The sequence below is a fragment of the Brienomyrus brachyistius genome, chromosome 13 (assembly GCF_023856365.1).
Source record: "Brienomyrus brachyistius isolate T26 chromosome 13, BBRACH_0.4, whole genome shotgun sequence".
Taxonomy (NCBI): domain Eukaryota; kingdom Metazoa; phylum Chordata; class Actinopteri; order Osteoglossiformes; family Mormyridae; genus Brienomyrus; species Brienomyrus brachyistius.
In genome coordinates this window covers 17,170,414-17,188,880 of record NC_064545.1, presented here as the reverse complement: position 1 = coordinate 17,188,880, position 18,467 = coordinate 17,170,414, and the positions used below count along the sequence as shown (strand labels likewise).

General features: G+C 50.3%; 1 protein-coding gene across 30 annotated transcripts in view; it reads left to right on the top strand.

Annotated features, from left to right (window-relative positions):
* The window catches only part of LOC125705865 (fibrillin-1-like), a 53,789-nt gene that overhangs the window by 11,265 nt on the left and 24,057 nt on the right, over positions 1-18,467 (top strand). Inside the window, exons 7-30 of one of the 30 annotated variants that reach the window (XM_048972186.1) lie at positions 791-988; positions 3,714-3,839; positions 5,919-6,044; positions 7,359-7,511; positions 7,807-8,115; positions 8,844-8,984; positions 9,117-9,236; positions 9,688-9,813; positions 10,187-10,309; positions 11,025-11,147; positions 11,519-11,671; positions 13,090-13,143; positions 13,226-13,351; positions 13,437-13,562; positions 13,785-13,904; positions 14,930-15,067; positions 15,171-15,221; positions 15,486-15,611; positions 16,333-16,560; positions 16,696-16,821; positions 17,036-17,164; positions 17,247-17,372; positions 18,091-18,216; positions 18,299-18,421. In XM_048972186.1, the coding sequence (XP_048828143.1) occupies positions 791-988; positions 3,714-3,839; positions 5,919-6,044; positions 7,359-7,511; positions 7,807-8,115; positions 8,844-8,984; positions 9,117-9,236; positions 9,688-9,813; positions 10,187-10,309; positions 11,025-11,147; positions 11,519-11,671; positions 13,090-13,143; positions 13,226-13,351; positions 13,437-13,562; positions 13,785-13,904; positions 14,930-15,067; positions 15,171-15,221; positions 15,486-15,611; positions 16,333-16,560; positions 16,696-16,821; positions 17,036-17,164; positions 17,247-17,372; positions 18,091-18,216; positions 18,299-18,421 (3,297 nt within the window). Of the gene's footprint in view, positions 1-790; positions 989-3,713; positions 3,840-3,951; positions 6,045-7,358; positions 7,512-7,806; positions 8,116-8,843; positions 8,985-9,116; positions 9,237-9,687; positions 9,814-10,186; positions 10,310-11,024; positions 11,148-11,518; positions 11,672-13,089; positions 13,144-13,225; positions 13,352-13,436; positions 13,563-13,784; positions 13,905-14,929; positions 15,068-15,170; positions 15,222-15,485; positions 15,612-16,332; positions 16,561-16,695; positions 16,822-17,035; positions 17,165-17,246; positions 17,373-18,090; positions 18,217-18,298; positions 18,422-18,467 lie in introns of those variants that run through there. The other 29 variants (XM_048972175.1, XM_048972167.1, XM_048972173.1 and 26 more) reach the window with 29 other exon arrangements.

The window sequence follows — 18,467 nt, the reverse complement described above, 5'->3', positions numbered from 1 at the left end:
TGGAAAATTATTTGACCTGCTGAGTCATTCCTCACCATGTTCTCAACAAGTGGATGAGTTCAAATGTGGAGCACATCAAAAGTAACCTACTGGCATGCATGTCTCTTTCCCACGGTATCTTGCTCTGGCAGTCTGGATGTGGTGTGCGGGGGATACTTCTGGCGTGGATTATGTCCTGTCAAAGCTGTCGGGGGGAGGGTGGATGCCAGTAAAATACAGAGGCACCATGATCGATGGAGGTGGGATGTTGCAGGGTGCGCCCCCCCCCCCCCCACGTTCCCTGGCTCCAAGTGGACACCAAGTGACAACTAACATCAACCCCCAGGTGCGGCTAGAGCACGCCCACCCGACACCCTGTCCTGCTGAGCTACTTAGTTGGTGTTCCATTCGTTACTGTGCTTACCTGTAGTTTCTACTATGAAATTGGCATGAAACAGGAAGTAGGACTTTTTGAAATGAAATAACAGTGATTAACCCACACTTTGCCAGGTGTCAATTGTGTCCCTTTTGAGTTCTGCCTGTAGATTAACCACATTGACAAAAGCATGAAATAATCCACCACATACCCAAGAACAGAAATTCAGGCTTTCAGATTTTTTACTTCCACTGTGGGGCAGGTGGCTTTGCAGGGAGCCTCAGCGACTTTTGCGGACCCTGTGTCTGGATTTGAACCATGAATCTTTTTCCTGCTCTGCTTTGCAGCTGAATAATAATAATGCGACCAGGCAAAGGACGCATGCCGAGCTGCAGCATTAGGAATGAGTGCCGCTGCCCGTCTTCTGTCTCACAGACTACCGCACCGGACCGTGCTTCGCCTCCGTCAGCAACCAGATGTGCCAGGGCCAGCTGAGCGGCATCGTCTGCACCAAGACGCTGTGCTGCGCCACCGTGGGCCGTGCTTGGGGGCACCCCTGCGAGATGTGCCCCGCCCAGCCTCACCCCTGCCGCCGTGGATTCATCCCAAACCATCGCACGGGGGCGTGTCAAGGTATCCTACTGAAAGGGGGGGCTGATGCGGCTGTGGTTAGCGCCGCCCTACTGGCGTGGTCCTGTAATGAACATATACTACGAAGGGGATCGGCAACGCCATGTCCAGCCTGCCTCTTTCTGAAGAAAACCGTTTCCTGTCTTTTTTATTTAACATTTGTTTCTACTTAATGTGGAAACAGCATGTCTGTGAGATTCTCTCTCTCTCTCTCTCTCTTTCTTTCTTTTCTCTTGTGAACACCCTTCAGCAGGCTGAAGTGAATCTCGGTTAATGTTATTACGCTGAGAATGGCATCGCACGGTATTCACACTAAATTGCTGCAATGCTGCACATCAGGCTGGCTCCTGTCCCTCCCAGAATCCCGGACCGCAGGCAGCGTGACGGCCTGCCAGATTCATGGTGTCTGCAGGATGCCGAGGCTCAAGGGATTATCATAATTATATTGCCGTTACCCTTTTATTTATTTGGCTGTGCCTTGCAATCTGGATGAAGTATGCGAGTGCTCCAGGAGGTAAACAAATAATTTAAATGAATCCCAATGACTAAACGGCAGTTGTGTCAGAGTATAGGAATGCGTTACTGTGTTACCATGACAACAAATGAGCACACAAGTATGTGGAAAAGGTCAGGGAACCAAGCACTGATCACCTGTGGCATTTTCTATACAAGACTGTAGTGTGTGTGTCTCTGTGAGTGAGTGAGTCTGTCTGTCTGTGTCTGTCTGTCTGTGTCTGTCTGTCTGTGTCTGTCTGTCTGTGTCTGTCTGTCTGTGTGTGTGTCTGTGTGTGTGTCTGTGTGTGTGTCACAGTGTGTCTCTGCATACATTTGAGTGTCTGTCTGCATGAGTTTTTCTGTCTCTCTTTGCAGCTGTTTGTCTCCCTAAGTATCTGTTTGTGTTTTGCTCTGTCTTCCTGCCTGCATTTTTGTCCTGTTTCTGTTTTTCTGTCTGTGATTTTATCTGCCTGCCCCTTTCTGTCCCCCTGCCTGTGTGTTTTTCTGTCTTTCTCTGATTTTTTCCTGTCTGCCTGTGCTCTGTCTGTCTGCATTGTTTTTCCTGGCTGTCTGTCCTCTGCCTGTCTGTCCATGTCTGCATTCACAAAGGCATCACGGAGGCTGTTGCAGTCCCTTAGCCGGCAGCCCCTCCTCTTCCAATCTAATCCCAGCTGAAGAATTATGAGTGCTGTGCTGCACTGATGACTGGATTATTATGAATCACAGAATATCAGACGGTCTGGCTTCTGTTTCAATCACTGACGTTTTCTCATATTGTGACTGACCAATTCCAAAGGCTTGGGTCATGCATGGTCTGCTGTGCTATTTACGGATACTTCTGCTGTGTGAAAATAGCAGATGAGAGTTTGTGATTCAGTTCGCACATCATAAAACACAAATGTTTTTAGAGCATCAAGAATGAAGCAACAGACAGCTAAATGCCCATCTAGTGTCTGCCTATCCAGGTTACTGTCATCTTGTGTCAGTATTCATGCTGTTCTCACTTTACTCCTGTTAAAGGTAACGCTTTCATGTTACTTTGGGACTGCTGGCATAGTAGGGCACACTCTCCAGGACCAGGACTGCTGTGCTGAAACTAGGGTATTAAGCTCCAGTAGCTCACAGTATTGGGAGAGTTGGTTGGGGAGGCACTGAGGGAGGCAACAGGTGAGCTGGCACCTTGGATCTTCTCTTGGGCTCCCAGATGTGCGCGCTGGGACCTCACCCAGATGTGCGCGCTGGGACCTCACCCAGATGTGCGCGCTGGGACCTCACCCAGATGTGCGCGCTGGGACCTCACCCAGATGTGCGCGCTGGGACCTCACCCAGATGTGCGCGCTGGGACCTCACCCAGTGTTCTTTGGAAGGTCTTCCTGCTGTCTTTGGCCTCTACTGCAGCTCTACCAGCTATGTCAATGCCTCTATGGTCTGGCTGCCTGTGAACCGCCTCAGCGAGCACCCCCAGGGTGCTCTCCTAGTGCCCTCACCCCCCCTGGCTCATGCAGTGCTCCGCATCCCATCAGTGAAATCTTCCATGCTGGCTGACCCGTACTCTGAGCAGCAGCGTGGGGGCAGCAGAACATTATTGTGAGCTGGGCACCCATTTTGGGAGCCCTGAGGGTCCCTCTCTTTTTGGGGTTGGGAAAGGGTGGAATATGCTGCTTTCCCACTGTCACATACAACCCAACCATGCCCAAGCCGGACTACAAACTGCCCGTTTTCCATTGTAAATTACCGGAGGTTTCTGTTCAGTTTTGTCACTGTCGCTCTCCAAACTCCGCCTTCACCGACCCTTCTGCAGAAAAAGCGGAGCGAGCTGGAACTGCGCCGTAACTAGTCTCTCTTCGAGGTACGGCCTGGGTCCGGCCTGGGTACGGCCTGGGGTACAGCCTGGGTACGGCCTGGTTCCTGTATGCCAGTGGAAAAGAGCCAGTAAATAAGCTGGAAATCACTGTGAAGTATGCAGCAAACAAAGGCACTTCCAGAATAATATACTAATGTAAATGTGCCAGTTCCATTACTAAGCCCTAAAAGTCCATCTAAAATAAGTCACCAGCTGTAAAAGGCCTAACACATCCCTACAGACTGTCGGGTCTGGTGAGAGGAAAGCGCTACTTAACAAATGCCCATCTGATTAAAAACGACATTCTCTCACTGTGCACCGTGGACGGTCCTCTAACAGGATGAACGGCGAAGTGGCTTTGTGTAGAATGTTGTTTCTGCTCCTTGGCAGATGTGGACGAGTGCCAGGCTATTCCCGGACTGTGCCAGGGGGGAAACTGTGTCAACACCATCGGCTCCTTCGAGTGCAAGTGTCCGGCTGGCTTCAGGTTCAGCGAGACATCCCAAAAATGCGAGGGTAACACTTTCCACGTCCGTTAATGATGTCGCTGTTTATATGCTTTGTAGATAGTTTTAGCTTATGAGGTTATACTGCACTGTAAAATGAAATAATGTATGAATGTATTATTAGTATTATGTATTATTAAAAAGCTATAGCTAGACATATTGGCTTATCTGATTTACTGTGTGTGTGTGTGTGTGTGTTAATGTGTGCCCTGTGATAGACTGGCATCCCATCTTGTCTATACCCCTGACTTGTGCCCTTCACAGCCTCCGGGTGAACCCTGCGACCTTGTGCTGCATTAGTGATTGCAAGATTGATCGATTTTATTTGAAGCACCGTGTTCAGTAACATTCTCCTGAGTTCAGGGCAAACACTGCAGCAACTAAGCTGGGAGCATCTGCATCCCCAGTAAGCCGTGTGCTGGATGTGGACACGGACTCAGGGCAGGAACGCAGCCAAGCATTTTTATACGGCTGAAAAAGGAAGGACTTGTTCACCGGCGAGCTCTACCACCGCGGCCTTGAATGACTCCTCGAACCCGAGCCTGAGACACCCTGCGGGTGAAGCTACCTGCACTCTGCAGGAAATAATCTGCAGCCGGTTTCCTTTTTAGACTGATAGTATTTAAGACTCGGTTACTTTAAGAGGTCTTTGGCCTTCACTGTAACAAACCTAAGTGTTTCCGAAGTGCTCAAACAAATAAAAGGCCTATTGTACTAGATATTAAACCTGTAAAAAATATTGGATGATTGACAAAGTGCAGCGATGAATTCCAGACCAGTCATGAAAAATTTGATCTGCTAAAATGGTAAAAGATGTATTTGTGGCAATCATTTGCAGTTAAAAATCTGTGTTGTATTCTGAAGAAACCTGATTCCTAGAATAATCGTCAAGTTTAAAGGAAAAGTATTCATTTTTCTCTGGGTTCTCCTGGCGAACTCGCATGGAGATGGGCAGCCGAAGCAGTCAGTGCCGTAGCGCGAGCATGTCGTCTGCGCCTGTGCTTGGGGAAGTTACCTCCTATTCGCAACACATGCCTCTTCAAGTGGTGAACCACATACTTAACCACAACCACTCTGCTGTGCTTTGTGAACAGCACATATAGGACCAATGTCCGCGGTGACGGATATGCGTAGGACTGGAGTGCGGTTTGACTGACACCTAGGGCTGGAGAGCGTCTTGACTGATGTCATGAATTAGAGTGTGATTTATAACTGATGTCTAGGATTGAGTACACATTGAATGATGCAAGACTGGATTGCACTATGGCTGACATCTAGAATTGGAGAGCGCCTTGAATGAGGTGGAGAATTGGAGAGCGCCTTGAATGAGGTGGAGGATTGGAGAGCGCCTTGAATGAGGTGGAGGATTGGAGAGCGCCTTGAATGAGGTGGAGGATTGGAGAGCGCCTTGAATGAGGTGGAGGATTGGAGAGCGCCTTGAATGAGGTGGAGGATTGGAGAGCGCCTTGAATGAGGTGGAGGATTGGAGAGCGCCTTGAATGAGGTGGAGGATTGGAGAGCGCCTTGAATGAGGTTGAGGATTGGAGAGCGCCTTGAATGAGGTTGAGGATTGGAGAGCGCCTTGAATGAGGTTGAGGATTGGAGAGCGCCTTGAATGAGGTGGAGGATTGGAGAGCGCCTTGAATGAGGTTGAGGATTGGAGAGCGCCTTGAATGAGGTGGAGGATTGGAGAGCGCCTTGAATGAGGTGGAGGATTGGAGAGCGCCTTGAATGAGGTGGAGGATTGGAGAGCGCCTTGAATGAGGTGGAGGATTGGAGAGCGCCTTGAATGAGGTGGAGGATTGGAGAGCGCCTTGAATGAGGTGGAGGATTGGAGAGCGCCTTGAATGAGGTGGAGGATTGGAGAGCGCCTTGAATGAGGTGGAGGATTGGAGAGCGCCTTGAATGAGGTTGAGGATTGGAGAGCGCCTTGAATGAGGTGGAGGATTGGAGAGCGCCTTGAATGAGGTGGAGGATTGGAGAGTGCCTTGAATGATCTGGACGATTGGAGTGTGTAGGACTAAAGTGCGTTACGCCCAACGTATATGGTCCACATGCCTTGCTGACACTCTTTTCTGTTCCCTGGCAGATGTTGACGAGTGTGCTACCATCGCTGGGCTGTGCAGTGGGGGCCAGTGTTCGAACACAGCAGGCAGTTTCTTATGCAAGTGTCCCCAGGGCTACTTCACGGCTCTGGACGGCTCCCGATGCATTGGTAAGGAGAGTGTCACGTACAGTGTGGTGCTCCAAGGGCCTGGGCCTAATTACACCTGGGCCCAAGTGGAGCCGCGATCATACGTAACGTGATTACAGAAATGATTCATGGGCACCGGCTGTCCTCAGTGGGCCTTTCAGGCGGGCGTCTGCCCTGTCACTGCTCCAGAAACCTGACTGCTGGAATTTAGGTCAGCTTGTTACCTCCGATTTCACAAGAGGGAGAGACTGGAGTTTCAGAGCTGCACATGGGGCTGGCTGGCGGGCGGGCGGGCAGGGTGGGCCCATAAGCATCACCCCCCTCCACTGCTCTTAGTCATCATCTTGGCTAAATATGGAAAAATATCTGTTATGAGCTGGAATTTAAGTGAACTGGAGCTGTGTTTTCTAAACATTAAATAAGTTTGCCTGCACACTGTGGAATAGCTCTAAACAGCCATGCTATACTAACAGACAATAACTATACGATGCTATACTATAGCGCCATAGGAGCGCATGATGTCGTTCTTTTGGATATATATTCTTTATATGCCACAGATATAATTCCTATGTTCTATGCCTAATATATTATAGTAGTTACTATCTGCGTAGTTTAGAACAGTTATTTACCATTATATGCTTGTATAGTATAGTACAGTATAGTTATTGAATGTTAGATTTGTTGTTTATATCATTATGGGGGCAGCTACATGTGTGACCCACTTGCACAATAACAAACAGAAATGCTTCATACTTAACATTTTGCATCTAGTACTTTTGTTGGTTCTCCTTTGAAAACTCTCAATTTTTCGATTCGATTTTTTTTTTCTCGTGATGCATGTTTTAAAGCTGGAAAAATAATATTTGTGTCAGTGGGTGGAGAGGAAGCCCCTTGGTGGGGGTGAGGGGGGTTGAACAGTCAGTCCGAACAGATTCCGATTCCATGACCACTCGCTTAACTTTGCCCAGGAGCTGCGGGGGGCTTCATGGGATTTAATTAGTTAAAACTTAATGTTGATGACCCAGAAAAATGAGAAGGGGACTGTCTCTCATCCAAACGATGGGAGCCACAACCAGCCTCAGACTGCAAGCGGGACTGTAGGTCCGGGGGCTTGTGGAATCCCACTCAGGTCCCAAGCCCCCTGAAATCTTTGTTCTTAAGGAATGTCTTCCACAAGGTCGCCCGGCTTTCCACAAAGGCCTATCCTGAAAGCACCTGGTCAGTTTTTACCAGCTGGGTAATATGCTAGTACCCCCCCCCCAGACAGCCACCTTGGATGCTGCTTCACCAGCAGTGCAGTATGACAGTAATGTCCCCCCCCCCCCCCCCAAACAGACATCCACCCAGGATACTGCTTCACCAGCTTGCTGAATGGCCGCTGCAGCAGCAGAAGCTCCCTTCTCATGTCCCGGATGCAGTGCTGCTGCGACGGGGGGCGCTGCTGGGCGGACGGCTCCACGCCGGAGTTGTGTCCCATCACTGGGACAGGTCAGAGCTCTTTCTGTACTCACCTAGGGCCTGGAACCTGCAGGTCGGAAGTGCATGCTGTTAATCAGCGTGCTCTATGTCGCCTGCATTGCTCTGTAACCTGGAATAGCCTGTGCATTATTTCTAAACAACCTCCTCTGTATGCAAAAAAGTAAACATGTCTGCAACTTTTTTCATCCCAGTTTCATGTTCATAATGGCAGTAGTTTCCCAGGGGTTTCTGGGAGCAGTAGTTTCCCATGATTTCCCAGGGGCTTCTGGGAGCTTTGAACACATGCTGTATCCTTCCTTTCCAGAGGAGCACCAGAGGCTGTGCACTCAGGTCCCCATCCCTGGCCCCGGCATCCCCATCGGCCCCGGCATCCCCATCGGCCCCGGCATCCCCATCGGCCCCGGCATCCCCATCGGTCCCGGCATCCCCATCGGCCCTGGCATCCCGCCCGGCCCTGGGGAAGCAGCTGGCCCAGGGACCCCATTCGGCCCTGGTGGGCCGTTCGGACCAGGGGTAGGGCCTGGAGGTCCGGGCGACCCCAGCAGGCCTTTCTTACCAGGCACCTTGACGATTCCTGACCCGGGGACTGGTCCAGGTTACATGGGCCCTCCCAGTATGTCCAGCTTCACTTACTTGTATTATCATAGTGTAGTGTAATTCCTGTACAGACAGTTATTATACTATTAACACTCATATTGCAGCCTGCCCCTTTTTTGCACTTACTCAGATTACAGCCCCCCTGTCTGTATTTACTCAGATTACTGATCCCCTTCTATACTTACTCGGATTACTGACCTCCTTCTATACTTACTCGGATTACTGACCTCCTTCTATATCTACTCGGATTACTGACCTCCTTCTATATCTACTCGGATTACTGACCCCCTACTATATCTACTCGGATTACTGACCCCTTTCTATATCTACTTGGATTACTGACCTCCTTCTATATCTACTTGGATTACTGACCTCCTTCTATATCTACTCGGATTACTGACCTCCTTCTATATCTACTCGGATTACAGCCACCCGGTCTGTACTTACTCAGATTACTGACCCCCTTCTGTACTTACTCAGATTACTGACCCCCTTCTATACTTACTCAGATTACTGATCCCCTTCTGTACTTACTCAGATTACTGACCCCCTTCTGTACTTACTCAGATTACTGATCCCCTTCTGTGCTTACTCAGATTACTTCTTCTCCCCATACTTGCTCAGATTACCACCCCCCATCTGGATTTACTCGGTTAATACGTATTCTGTCAGTTCAGATTAGTTCCCATCTAAAATTGCCCATCTGTTCTAAGATGGCTGCTCGATGACTTCTTCTCTCTACAGTCATCCAGTCCCAGAACATCACAAACATATGCCAGGCGTACCGCAACCTGTGCCTGAATGGCCGCTGCGTTCCCACGCCAGGCAGCTACTACTGTGAATGTAACAGAGGCTTCTACCTGGACGTGCGCGGCGAGTGCATCGGTGAGTCATTTCGCTCCCACATGTGCCCGGACCTTGTGACCTACATGCTCTTTTAAACCACCAGATCATGTCTGCTGTGTGCTTCCCCTTGGTTCATTTTGGTTTCTTGTTATTTGATGGCACCCCCACCAGACACGGATGAGTGTCAACATAGCCCATGTGTGCATGGCCAGTGTGTCAACACAGCCGGCTCCTACTTTTGCGAGTGTCCTCCGGGCTTCCAAAGTACAGCCACGCGGACGGAGTGCAGAGGTGAGATGCGGCTCGCACCTCTATTCAGAACCGGTACTGCTGGCCTAGACACACTGTGTCCCAAACAGCTGGACACGCTACACTATACTACACACGTCACAATATACTACAGCTGAGCACTTCATTGTGGCACCCATACTGAAAGGTCAAAGAGCAGTGCCCAATCTTGGATCCCACACATGCCCCAGTGGGTTGTCCCAGTGTTACAACCATTGCTTTATAACCAATATACACTCCTGTGGAAGCAATCCCCCCCCCCCCCCCCCCCCCATAAGAATTGCTGATGTCAGTTCCTGACTTCTGCTGAAGTCACCTAACGGATGACTTTACATGGTCTCCATGTGTTATTCCACATTCACACTGCTACAGGGTCCCCCACGTACCTCAGTCCTTGCTGTGTCTGACGTGGGTCTCAGTAACGTCGTCCCCTCTACCCACCTGTCTGTCTCAGATCTGGACGAGTGTGTGGCGAATGGGCGCATCTGCAACAACGGCCGCTGTGTCAACACCGACGGCAGCTTCCACTGCGTCTGCAACGCCGGCTTCGACCTCACCTCGGATGGAAAGAACTGCCAAGGTCTGGGGGACGCCTTGCTCTACTCTGTCCATTCTCTGACTTTGACTCTGCACTGACTCCGCTCTTTCTGTTGCCTTTTGATGTTCCCAGATATGGCCGAGTTTTATGTTAGCTTGACAGTGCCAGGAAGTACTTGTCTTTCATCGGCCATTGAATGAATATCAGAGAGCCAGTGGCCTAGTAAGAACGGAGGGGATGTGTTGAACTACTGCTTCTTCTGTTTTAATAAGCATTTTCAATTCGAATCGCAGCAGTGCTTGGGGTCAGTGCCCCTGGGGGTGTGAATTCTCCACACGGTGCACTGCATAACCCATCGCAGTGAACTGGAACTGCACACCTTTCAAGTTGGCTATTTGCGAATGTCCATTTTCAGACCAGGATGAGTGCCTGATCAGAAACATGTGCCTGAATGGCATGTGCATCAACGAGGATGGCAGCTTCAAATGCGTCTGCAAGCCCGGCTTCGTCCTGAACCCAACCGGACGCTTCTGCACAGGTGAGTGTGAAGCACATACACTGATGCAGCTGTCAGGCAGCAGAAAGCTTTGCTAATTTCTGTGCTGAGGAGCACCTCTTCCATAAGTGAATATTATGGGAATTTAATATCCTTCAATATATAGTTATAGGAAATCTCAGTGCAGGGTTAGGACCACAATGTTACAAAATCCATAAATTCACGCTTCTGTTCTCAGGAAATCAATTGTATTTATAGGGCTAAACATTTCCTTAGATACCAGCCTAAAGGTCTCTCGGCTCGGGCGGCACAGTGGGATGTAATTACCCCTGTGTGCTGGAACGCCCGTTGCATTGTTTCCTTATAAGGCTGCAGGGTTTGTTGGAGAAATAATAGCGGTAGGATTGACCGCCTCATTTTATTCAGCTATTTTTACAGCCTAATCTGTAAAGTCACGTAATGGTTTGGGCCAGCTGAACACGCGTTGTTTGGGAGAAGCTGTGTGCAGTGTTAAGCAATGCAGTGAATCGGGGGGGGGCTGGGGGGGAATCCTGGAGCTGAGTGATACACACCTTTAATAAGTACTCTGAACCCTTTTCGGGCCCTGATGCCGCAGTATGGTTTAATAAGGAAGCAGAACCTCTTCCCAGTTTAAGACTTGTCTTTAACTTCAGCACTGTTTGTTTGAATGGCTGGTCCCATCACGGGGTTCTGCCCTCCGAAATGAGCACCCGCCTTTCCTCCTGCTTCCCTGCAGACATTGACGAATGCGAGGTCCCTGGGATGTGCATGAACGGCCACTGCGTCAACACCGAGGGCTCCTTCCGCTGCGAGTGTATGGCCGGCCTGGCCGTGGGCCTGGACGGGCGCGTCTGTGTGGGTGAGTCCCGCTCTCCTTTATAGACGTGCTGCTAACGGCTAATCCAGGCCGCTCTGTTTGTTGTATCCCCGAGTGGGGGGAGGGAGACCCTCCAGGGCTGTTCGGAACTTTACATCTCTATTTGACTGGAACATTCTGAGAGTCCCCATGGAGGCCCGCTCTTTGCCATGGAAATCTGGAAGTTGTTGTGCAATGTGCTTATCCAGTCGTGCACATAAACACCCTGCACATTTGCTGCTGTCTGGGGGTCGGCGTGTACTTGTCCCAAGTACATGTTCCATCAGATGCATATGAAATATCAGCGGGGACCTCTAGGCATCCTGCCTGCTGTCATGTGTTCCCCCCTCAGTCACGGCCCTCTCCCTCCACAGACACGCACATGCGCAGCACCTGCTATGGCGGCTACAAGCGCGGCCAATGTGTGGCGCCCTTCCCCGGTGCTGTCACCAAGTCCGAATGCTGCTGCTCCAACCTGGAGTACGCCTTTGGGGAGCCCTGCCAGCCGTGCCCCGCCCAGAATTCAGGTATTCATTCTACTCACTTCATTTTTACATAGTGTCTTTCCTATCATGGTTGTCCCAAAACACTCAATACGAAGTGCAACAACAGTGGCACAGTTCAGGGTAACGCAAATCTAAATGGATAGTAAACCAGAGCCATAAGACAGCGGAGGAAAGGAGACAGACAGGTCACCTGATTTCCCATGACCCCCATAGCATCTAAAGGTCAGCTCTGCCTTCAACCATCTGTTTCATATACAGTGGCCCCAGCAGTCTTATTTATGGTAGGCTGAAGGAAAGTGATAGGTCTTCAGTTTGGATTCAAACAGTGAGACTGAGCGAACATCCTCCCATTTCCCAGAATCCCTTTCATCTCACATCCATCCGGTTGATTGTGCAGCCAAACACATGCATGCAGTGGTTCAGTTTCTGGTAAATACGAATAATAAAAACAAAGACAAATGGCCATTTTTGATTAACTATCATTCATTCCTTATCATTTCTGATATTTTTTTTCTATGTAACTGCACATTCCTTTACAGACTTTACAGAATTTTAGATTACCTCTCATGCTGGAGATAATGGATCTATAAATTCCAAATGACATGTTTAAAAAATATCTTTAATAAATGGTAATACCCCACTTATGTGCGCATTCCAAGGTTTTTAATTTTTTGGCCCCTGAAGCTGACTGCTCTGTGCTGCCTGTTGGAGGCCGGGCTTCTTCTATGAGTGTAATTAACAGTTGCTCTTCATACTAGTGCTTGAAGCAACAGCGCCACCCGCAGGGATGGAGGTTGTTCGCCCTAGCAGTGTACTCCACTGTAGCAAGTGTGACCCATAATGGAGAGCCACCTGCAAAGGCTTTCGACTGACAAGTGTTTAAGAGATCTGGAGAGCGGCTCCCTCTACAGAACACGCAGAGGGCCCCCGTTGTGAGACGGCAGACTTGCGCGAAGCTGAGGCACTTGTCCACCTGACACGGGTCGTCTGTGGTCAGCTCTGATTGGATGCAGAAACCCTGAAGAATGTCGAATGGGGATATTATTTATGGCTGCATGTTCTGCTGCACCGTGAGTCACAAAGACATCCGTGTGGTCCCAGTGATGAGCCGTCCCTTTGGGAGCGAGAGAAGGCAGGGTCGAGAGAGGCGTGCATTCTCTTGTCAGCATCAAAGATATTCTGCTTTGGCAGCCTCTCTGCGGTCAAGTCCTGCATCCCACTTGTGTTTTGATGTGGTTTTTGTTGTTCTCTGTGTTCTGGACACCAAGCATTCCGCCTCCGATGGCTCCCACATGTGTCAGTCGGACACAAGGCTCCTCGTGAGCTCATCGGGTCATTTGTGGTTGGTTGTGATGGAGTGGGGTTCGCCGCCACACCGGTGGACACCCAAAACCTTAATCAAGTTGTTTGGGATTTTCTGACTGTTCCCTGCTTTCCAGCTGAGTTCCTGGCCCTGTGCAGTCACGGGATTGGCAGCACCAGTGATGGAAGAGGTGGGTATGGCCTCGTCACTTCTGCAGTGAGGAAGGATGTTGGACAAGATGGTCCACTGATCACCCATACTGCCGCCCGTAGATATAAATGAGTGCGCTCTGGACCCAGACATCTGTCAGAATGGTGTCTGCGAGAACATGCTGAGGACCTACAAGTGTAACTGCAATGTGGGATATGAGGTGGATTCCACGGGCAAAAACTGCGTTGGTGGGTTACCGTCTTACCCCCACACTCATCAGCTCAGTGGCGTCCCCTTCTGGCTATCAGCACTAACAGCGCTATCCTTCCGCAGACATCGATGAGTGTGCAGTGAACCGGCTCCTGTGCGACAATGGGATCTGCAGGAACACGCCCGGAAGCTTCTCCTGCCAGTGCCCGAAGGGTTTCTACTTCCACGCACTGACTGACGTGTGTGAAGGTGACCTCGGCGCGCCCTCTCGCCCTGTCCGTTAAATGAACCTGTGCGGGCATAACGCCAAAAGGGCATATAGTTCGAGATATAAATAATCCAGTAATCCCATTACAGATGTCGCTGGAGCTGAAGGTCTTTGTCACTGCACTGCGTGTGCGTTCCAGTGGGTGTGACCTGAACATGATCAAGGAGTGTGATTTGCTTGTTTTTTTCCCTCCTCTTCTATAGATGTGGATGAGTGTGAGTCCAACCCCTGTGTGGGCGCGGAGTGTAAGAATACAGTGGGGTCCTTCACCTGCCAGTGTTCCCCTGGCAGCATCCTGGACAGCTCTGGAACCCAGTGTGTGGGTACGTGACCCTCTATGTGTCTCAAGTAGGATTGGGAATAAGTCAATCCTTGGCGAGTCCGAGGCAAGTCTCGAGTCAAAACAATGCAGTCCGAGCCAAATCTCGAGTCATTTGCCCTCAAGTCCAAATCTTTCCATCATTTTGGCTGTCAAGTCACAAAGTCACAAGTCATGAAATTGTTGACGCCAGTCCAAGTTGAGTTATAAGCCATGCAACTTGAGTTCCTAGCTATGTAAATTTTTTAACCTTTAATGATTAAAAACCCACCGCAGTACATCATAGGTCACATTCTCTATAGGCAGAGAGAGTTTGAACAGAGAGCGTCCACTCACGGTTGTCCTCACACAGTTTTTACGTCCATGTAAATGCAGGGAGTGATGCATCTTTGCACCAAACGTTCTCAGGAGACCTTGCATTCAGCTAACTGTAAATGCAGACAGCAGAGAATTAATATGTACTAAAATTATAAAAATAATGTTATGGGAGGGGGACTATAAGTCTTCTTGAGTCATAGGGTCCAAGTCGGATTCAACTTTTGAGTCATTTGAGACTGGAATCAATATGGGAGTTTCTCAATACCAAGAATGCAAAGATTGTACGTGTGATCTTGGCAAGACCAGTCTTGCAAACTTGCCTCCCAAGAGCGAATTCTGGGTGCAGTGAGGATTGGTCTCATTTGGTGAGGATGCAACTGATGTATCCTTGATATGTGGGATGGTGCAAGAATGACATCCGGGGATTTTTACCGTCCTCTGTACTTCTGATCCTAAGTACGAAGTTGAGTTTGAAGATGACGTCAAATGGGTGCACAGAAACACAAATACCCACTAGGTCCAGATGTTACTTTGCTGCCAGGGGCTGTGGGAGGAATAAGCCCAGTTCAGGCTGGGCTACTGCATGTTTCAGCTGCAGAAAAATGTCCGGTACTTGTAGATTCCACCTGCCCTTTGCGGCACTTTGATCCAGCGTCCCCCAGTACCCAGTGCTCACTGACCCAACAGCACCGCAATATGTCTGATCTCCAGAGACCATCAAGGGCACATGTTGGTTGAAGATGATCGACAACCGCTGCGAGATCAACATCAACGGAGGCATACTGAAGTCGCAATGCTGCGCCACGCTGGGGGCCGCCTGGGGCAGTCCCTGCATCCGCTGTGAGCCAGGTAAGGGCTCCTCGGCGGAGGTCCTTTCTTGCGAGTTCTGGACGTTATTGACGTTGGCCGAGTACCGCTGGCGGATGTGAAGACTTGTGTCCTCTGCTTTCAGATCGGTTATGCCCTAAGGGATTTGCCCGCATTAGGGGGAAAGAGTGTGAAGGTGAGGACGTCTGGGAATACACCCATCCTGCTTCACATCGAGGCGTCTGTGTCATCTTCACCTTGTATTCCCGTGAAAGTGACGCCGCCCACCGAAAAGAGACATTTCGTTGTTTTCAAGCAGACGTGTCTAAACCCAGGACTGTATTTACATGAACTGTGTCCCTGTCCCGTTCTCCTGCTGTCCGGCTTCTTCTGTTGTCAGTCATTTGTTACTGCTGGATTTGTTCCTGGCTCCGTTGTTAACTCTCTTTTCCGGTGGTAGATGTGAATGAGTGTGAGGTGTTTCCTGGAGTTTGCATCAACGGAAAGTGTGTAAACACCCTGGGCTCTTTTATTTGCCAGTGCCCCAGCGGAATGACACTGGACGACTCTGGTAGAACATGCATCGGTATGTAGTCCTGCACACGCCCGTTTCTCTCTCTCTGCCGTGGTGCCATTCTGGTTACCTTTGGCGATAGCAGCCTGAGACTCGGACCCAACACTGTGGTTTTCTTTCTGTTGTCCTTGCTGCTTGTCAGTTGTGTGGTCTGAACCATGTGCTCTGTGCAGACTCATTGTCACACGGCTTACCATTGCAAATTGCAGCTTGTGGTTTTAAACAAAATAAAAGAAAATACAAATATTACATTGTGGCAGTACTGTTAATATTGTCATACCTTCCAGGCATTATGCTGTGATATATATAGTATTTCGAGACTCTTTTTTTAAAGCAGTGTGTGTTCAGTATTTTGAAATCTTGATGAAATTCCCTGTAGGGAGGGCAGGGACGCACACCCCCCTTATATATTTTGCTGAACCACCATATACATTTCTGCTAATTTTGTGACGTAGGTTTCAAAATAGCACAGGCTTCCCAAAATTTCGTGATACTGTGAACTTTGGCATTTTGAGATTTATTTTAAATGTAAAGTGCATTACAAATAAAATCTTTTATTATTACTGCCAAAGCCTAAGAAATACATTTTCTACAGTTAATTAAAAAACGAAATATTCTTTTTTTTTCAGTTAATTGCATTACATTGAATTCCACATGCCTGCAGAGACAGTAATGCAGACATTCCTGCGTGTGTGTGTGTGTGTGTGTGTGTGTGTGTGTGTGTGTCCCACAGATCTCCGCACTGAGCAATGCTATCTGACCCACGAGGACGAGCGCTGTGGCGCCCCCATCCCAGGCCGGCATCGTGTCGACACCTGTTGCTGCTCGGTGGGCGTGGCCTGGGGCCCTGAGTGCGACGAGTGTCCGGAGAGGGGCAGCTCTGAATTCAGCCTGCTCTGCCCCCGCGGCTTTGGCTTCTCCCACAGGGGCGACTTCGTCAACGGCAAGCCCTTCCTGAAAGGTACGTGGCTCAGAGTGGGTGAGTAGGGCTTTAGTAGATCGGCAGGGAACGGCAGCGGCCTTCCCCATTGTGCTGCCATGACCTTTGACCTTTCCTTCGTCCTCCTCCCCCCGTTCTCGCCATGCACACGCGCAGACATCAACGAGTGCAAGATGATCCACAGCCTGTGCGCCAACGGGAAGTGCAGGAACACAGTCGGCAGCTTCAAGTGCAAGTGTAATAATGGCTTCGCCTTGGACTCCCATGAAAGGAACTGCACGGGTGAGCGGTCCGCCCCTGGGGGGCTTGCGGTGGGAAGCTGTCCTCCTCTATGGTGCAGCTGCAACCTCGTTCGGGAGCCACATTAAAAACATAAAGCTGTAGTGGCTCTAACGTGCATTCTCCCCAACAGAGGATGGTGATGGTAGTCCTGACTACATTAGCCCCTGTGTTTATTGCATCGCATGGCTCTGACGCTGTCCCCTTGCTCATGCAGATATCGACGAGTGCCGCATCTCGCCGGATTTGTGTGGCCAGGGCACGTGCGTCAACACGCCGGGCGACTTTGAGTGTCAGTGTTTCGAGGGGTATGAGAGTGGCTTCATGATGATGAAGAACTGCATGGGTGAGTGCCAGACACCCTGTCACGCCCCGTCACACCGTCGCAGAATTTCCATGTCCTGAGGCCGACATCTCTGTCCCCGCAGATATCGACGAGTGTGAGCGCAACCCGTTGCTGTGCCGAGGCGGCCTGTGCATTAACACGGAAGGCAGCTTCCGCTGTGTCTGCCCCCCAGGTCATGAGGTCGCGCCCGATGGATCTGCCTGCCTGGGTGAGCAGGGGGAGGGACTTGGGCAGCTCAGGGGGCGGGGTTTGCAGGTGGGCATTGCCTTTTCTGGGCCAATGAGCTCACGGTTCCCTTTAGTATCATTTTAAGATCACTTTAAGCTTGTTTTTCACATACCTGGAACTTCTGTCATCTGGCAGCAGAGATGTAGCGAGTATGGCAAGATGTTGAAGACACTCAACTGCTGTTGTATGTCTAGACAGATAAGGGGCCCGGATAGCCGACATCCCACGTGTGTAGACAGAACCTCGGTCTGAGTAGGCCCTGGGGAAGCTACTCACTCCCACGGCAGGGCAGATAAGAGGTGCAGCGCAGACGAGCCGGGCCCTGGGCTTGGGACTTGGGCCTCGCAGATGGAGAGAGCGCTTCGCCAACTTAGACGGCAGCCAGGAAGCTTCTCCACATGAGGAGATAAATATGAGCTGTCTGGAAGCAGGTCGCAGATGGATTCAATTGCGTTCAATACCCGGGAAGACTATGGGTTCAGTGGCCACTTCCAGACATCTGCGTGAGATAAATTTAGTGGGAGGTTCATTTGTTAGGATGTATTTTTGTATGCGTACGAGAGAGAGAGAGAGAGTGGCATTGTAGAGGGAGGTCTCATGTAGAACAGAAGGACATCCCCCCCCCCTCCAGGGGCTCACTGTGATCAGTAGGGACACAGGAATGTTAAACTCCTGTCTCTTTTCTATACACCTGCCAGACATCAATGAGTGTGAGCTGAGTGACAAGCTGTGCAAGAACGGGCAGTGTGTCAACATGGTGGGTGGCTACCAGTGCTCCTGCGACACGGGGTATCAGTCCACCGAGGACCGGCTCTCCTGCGTCGGTATGGATTGCATGGCCGGGATCGATGCTGTTCTCCATGCCACGGCCTGCTGTCTGCTCACCCATCCATCCACCTGTCTCAGATATTGACGAGTGCACCATCCAGAATGGAGGCTGCGAGAGCTTCTGCACCAACTCCGAGGGCAGTTACGAATGCAGCTGTCGCCACGGTTACGCGCTGATGCCCGACCAGAGGAGCTGCACGGGTGAGGCACAGCTGCCATGCACTAGTCCCCTGCACCTGGGAGGGGG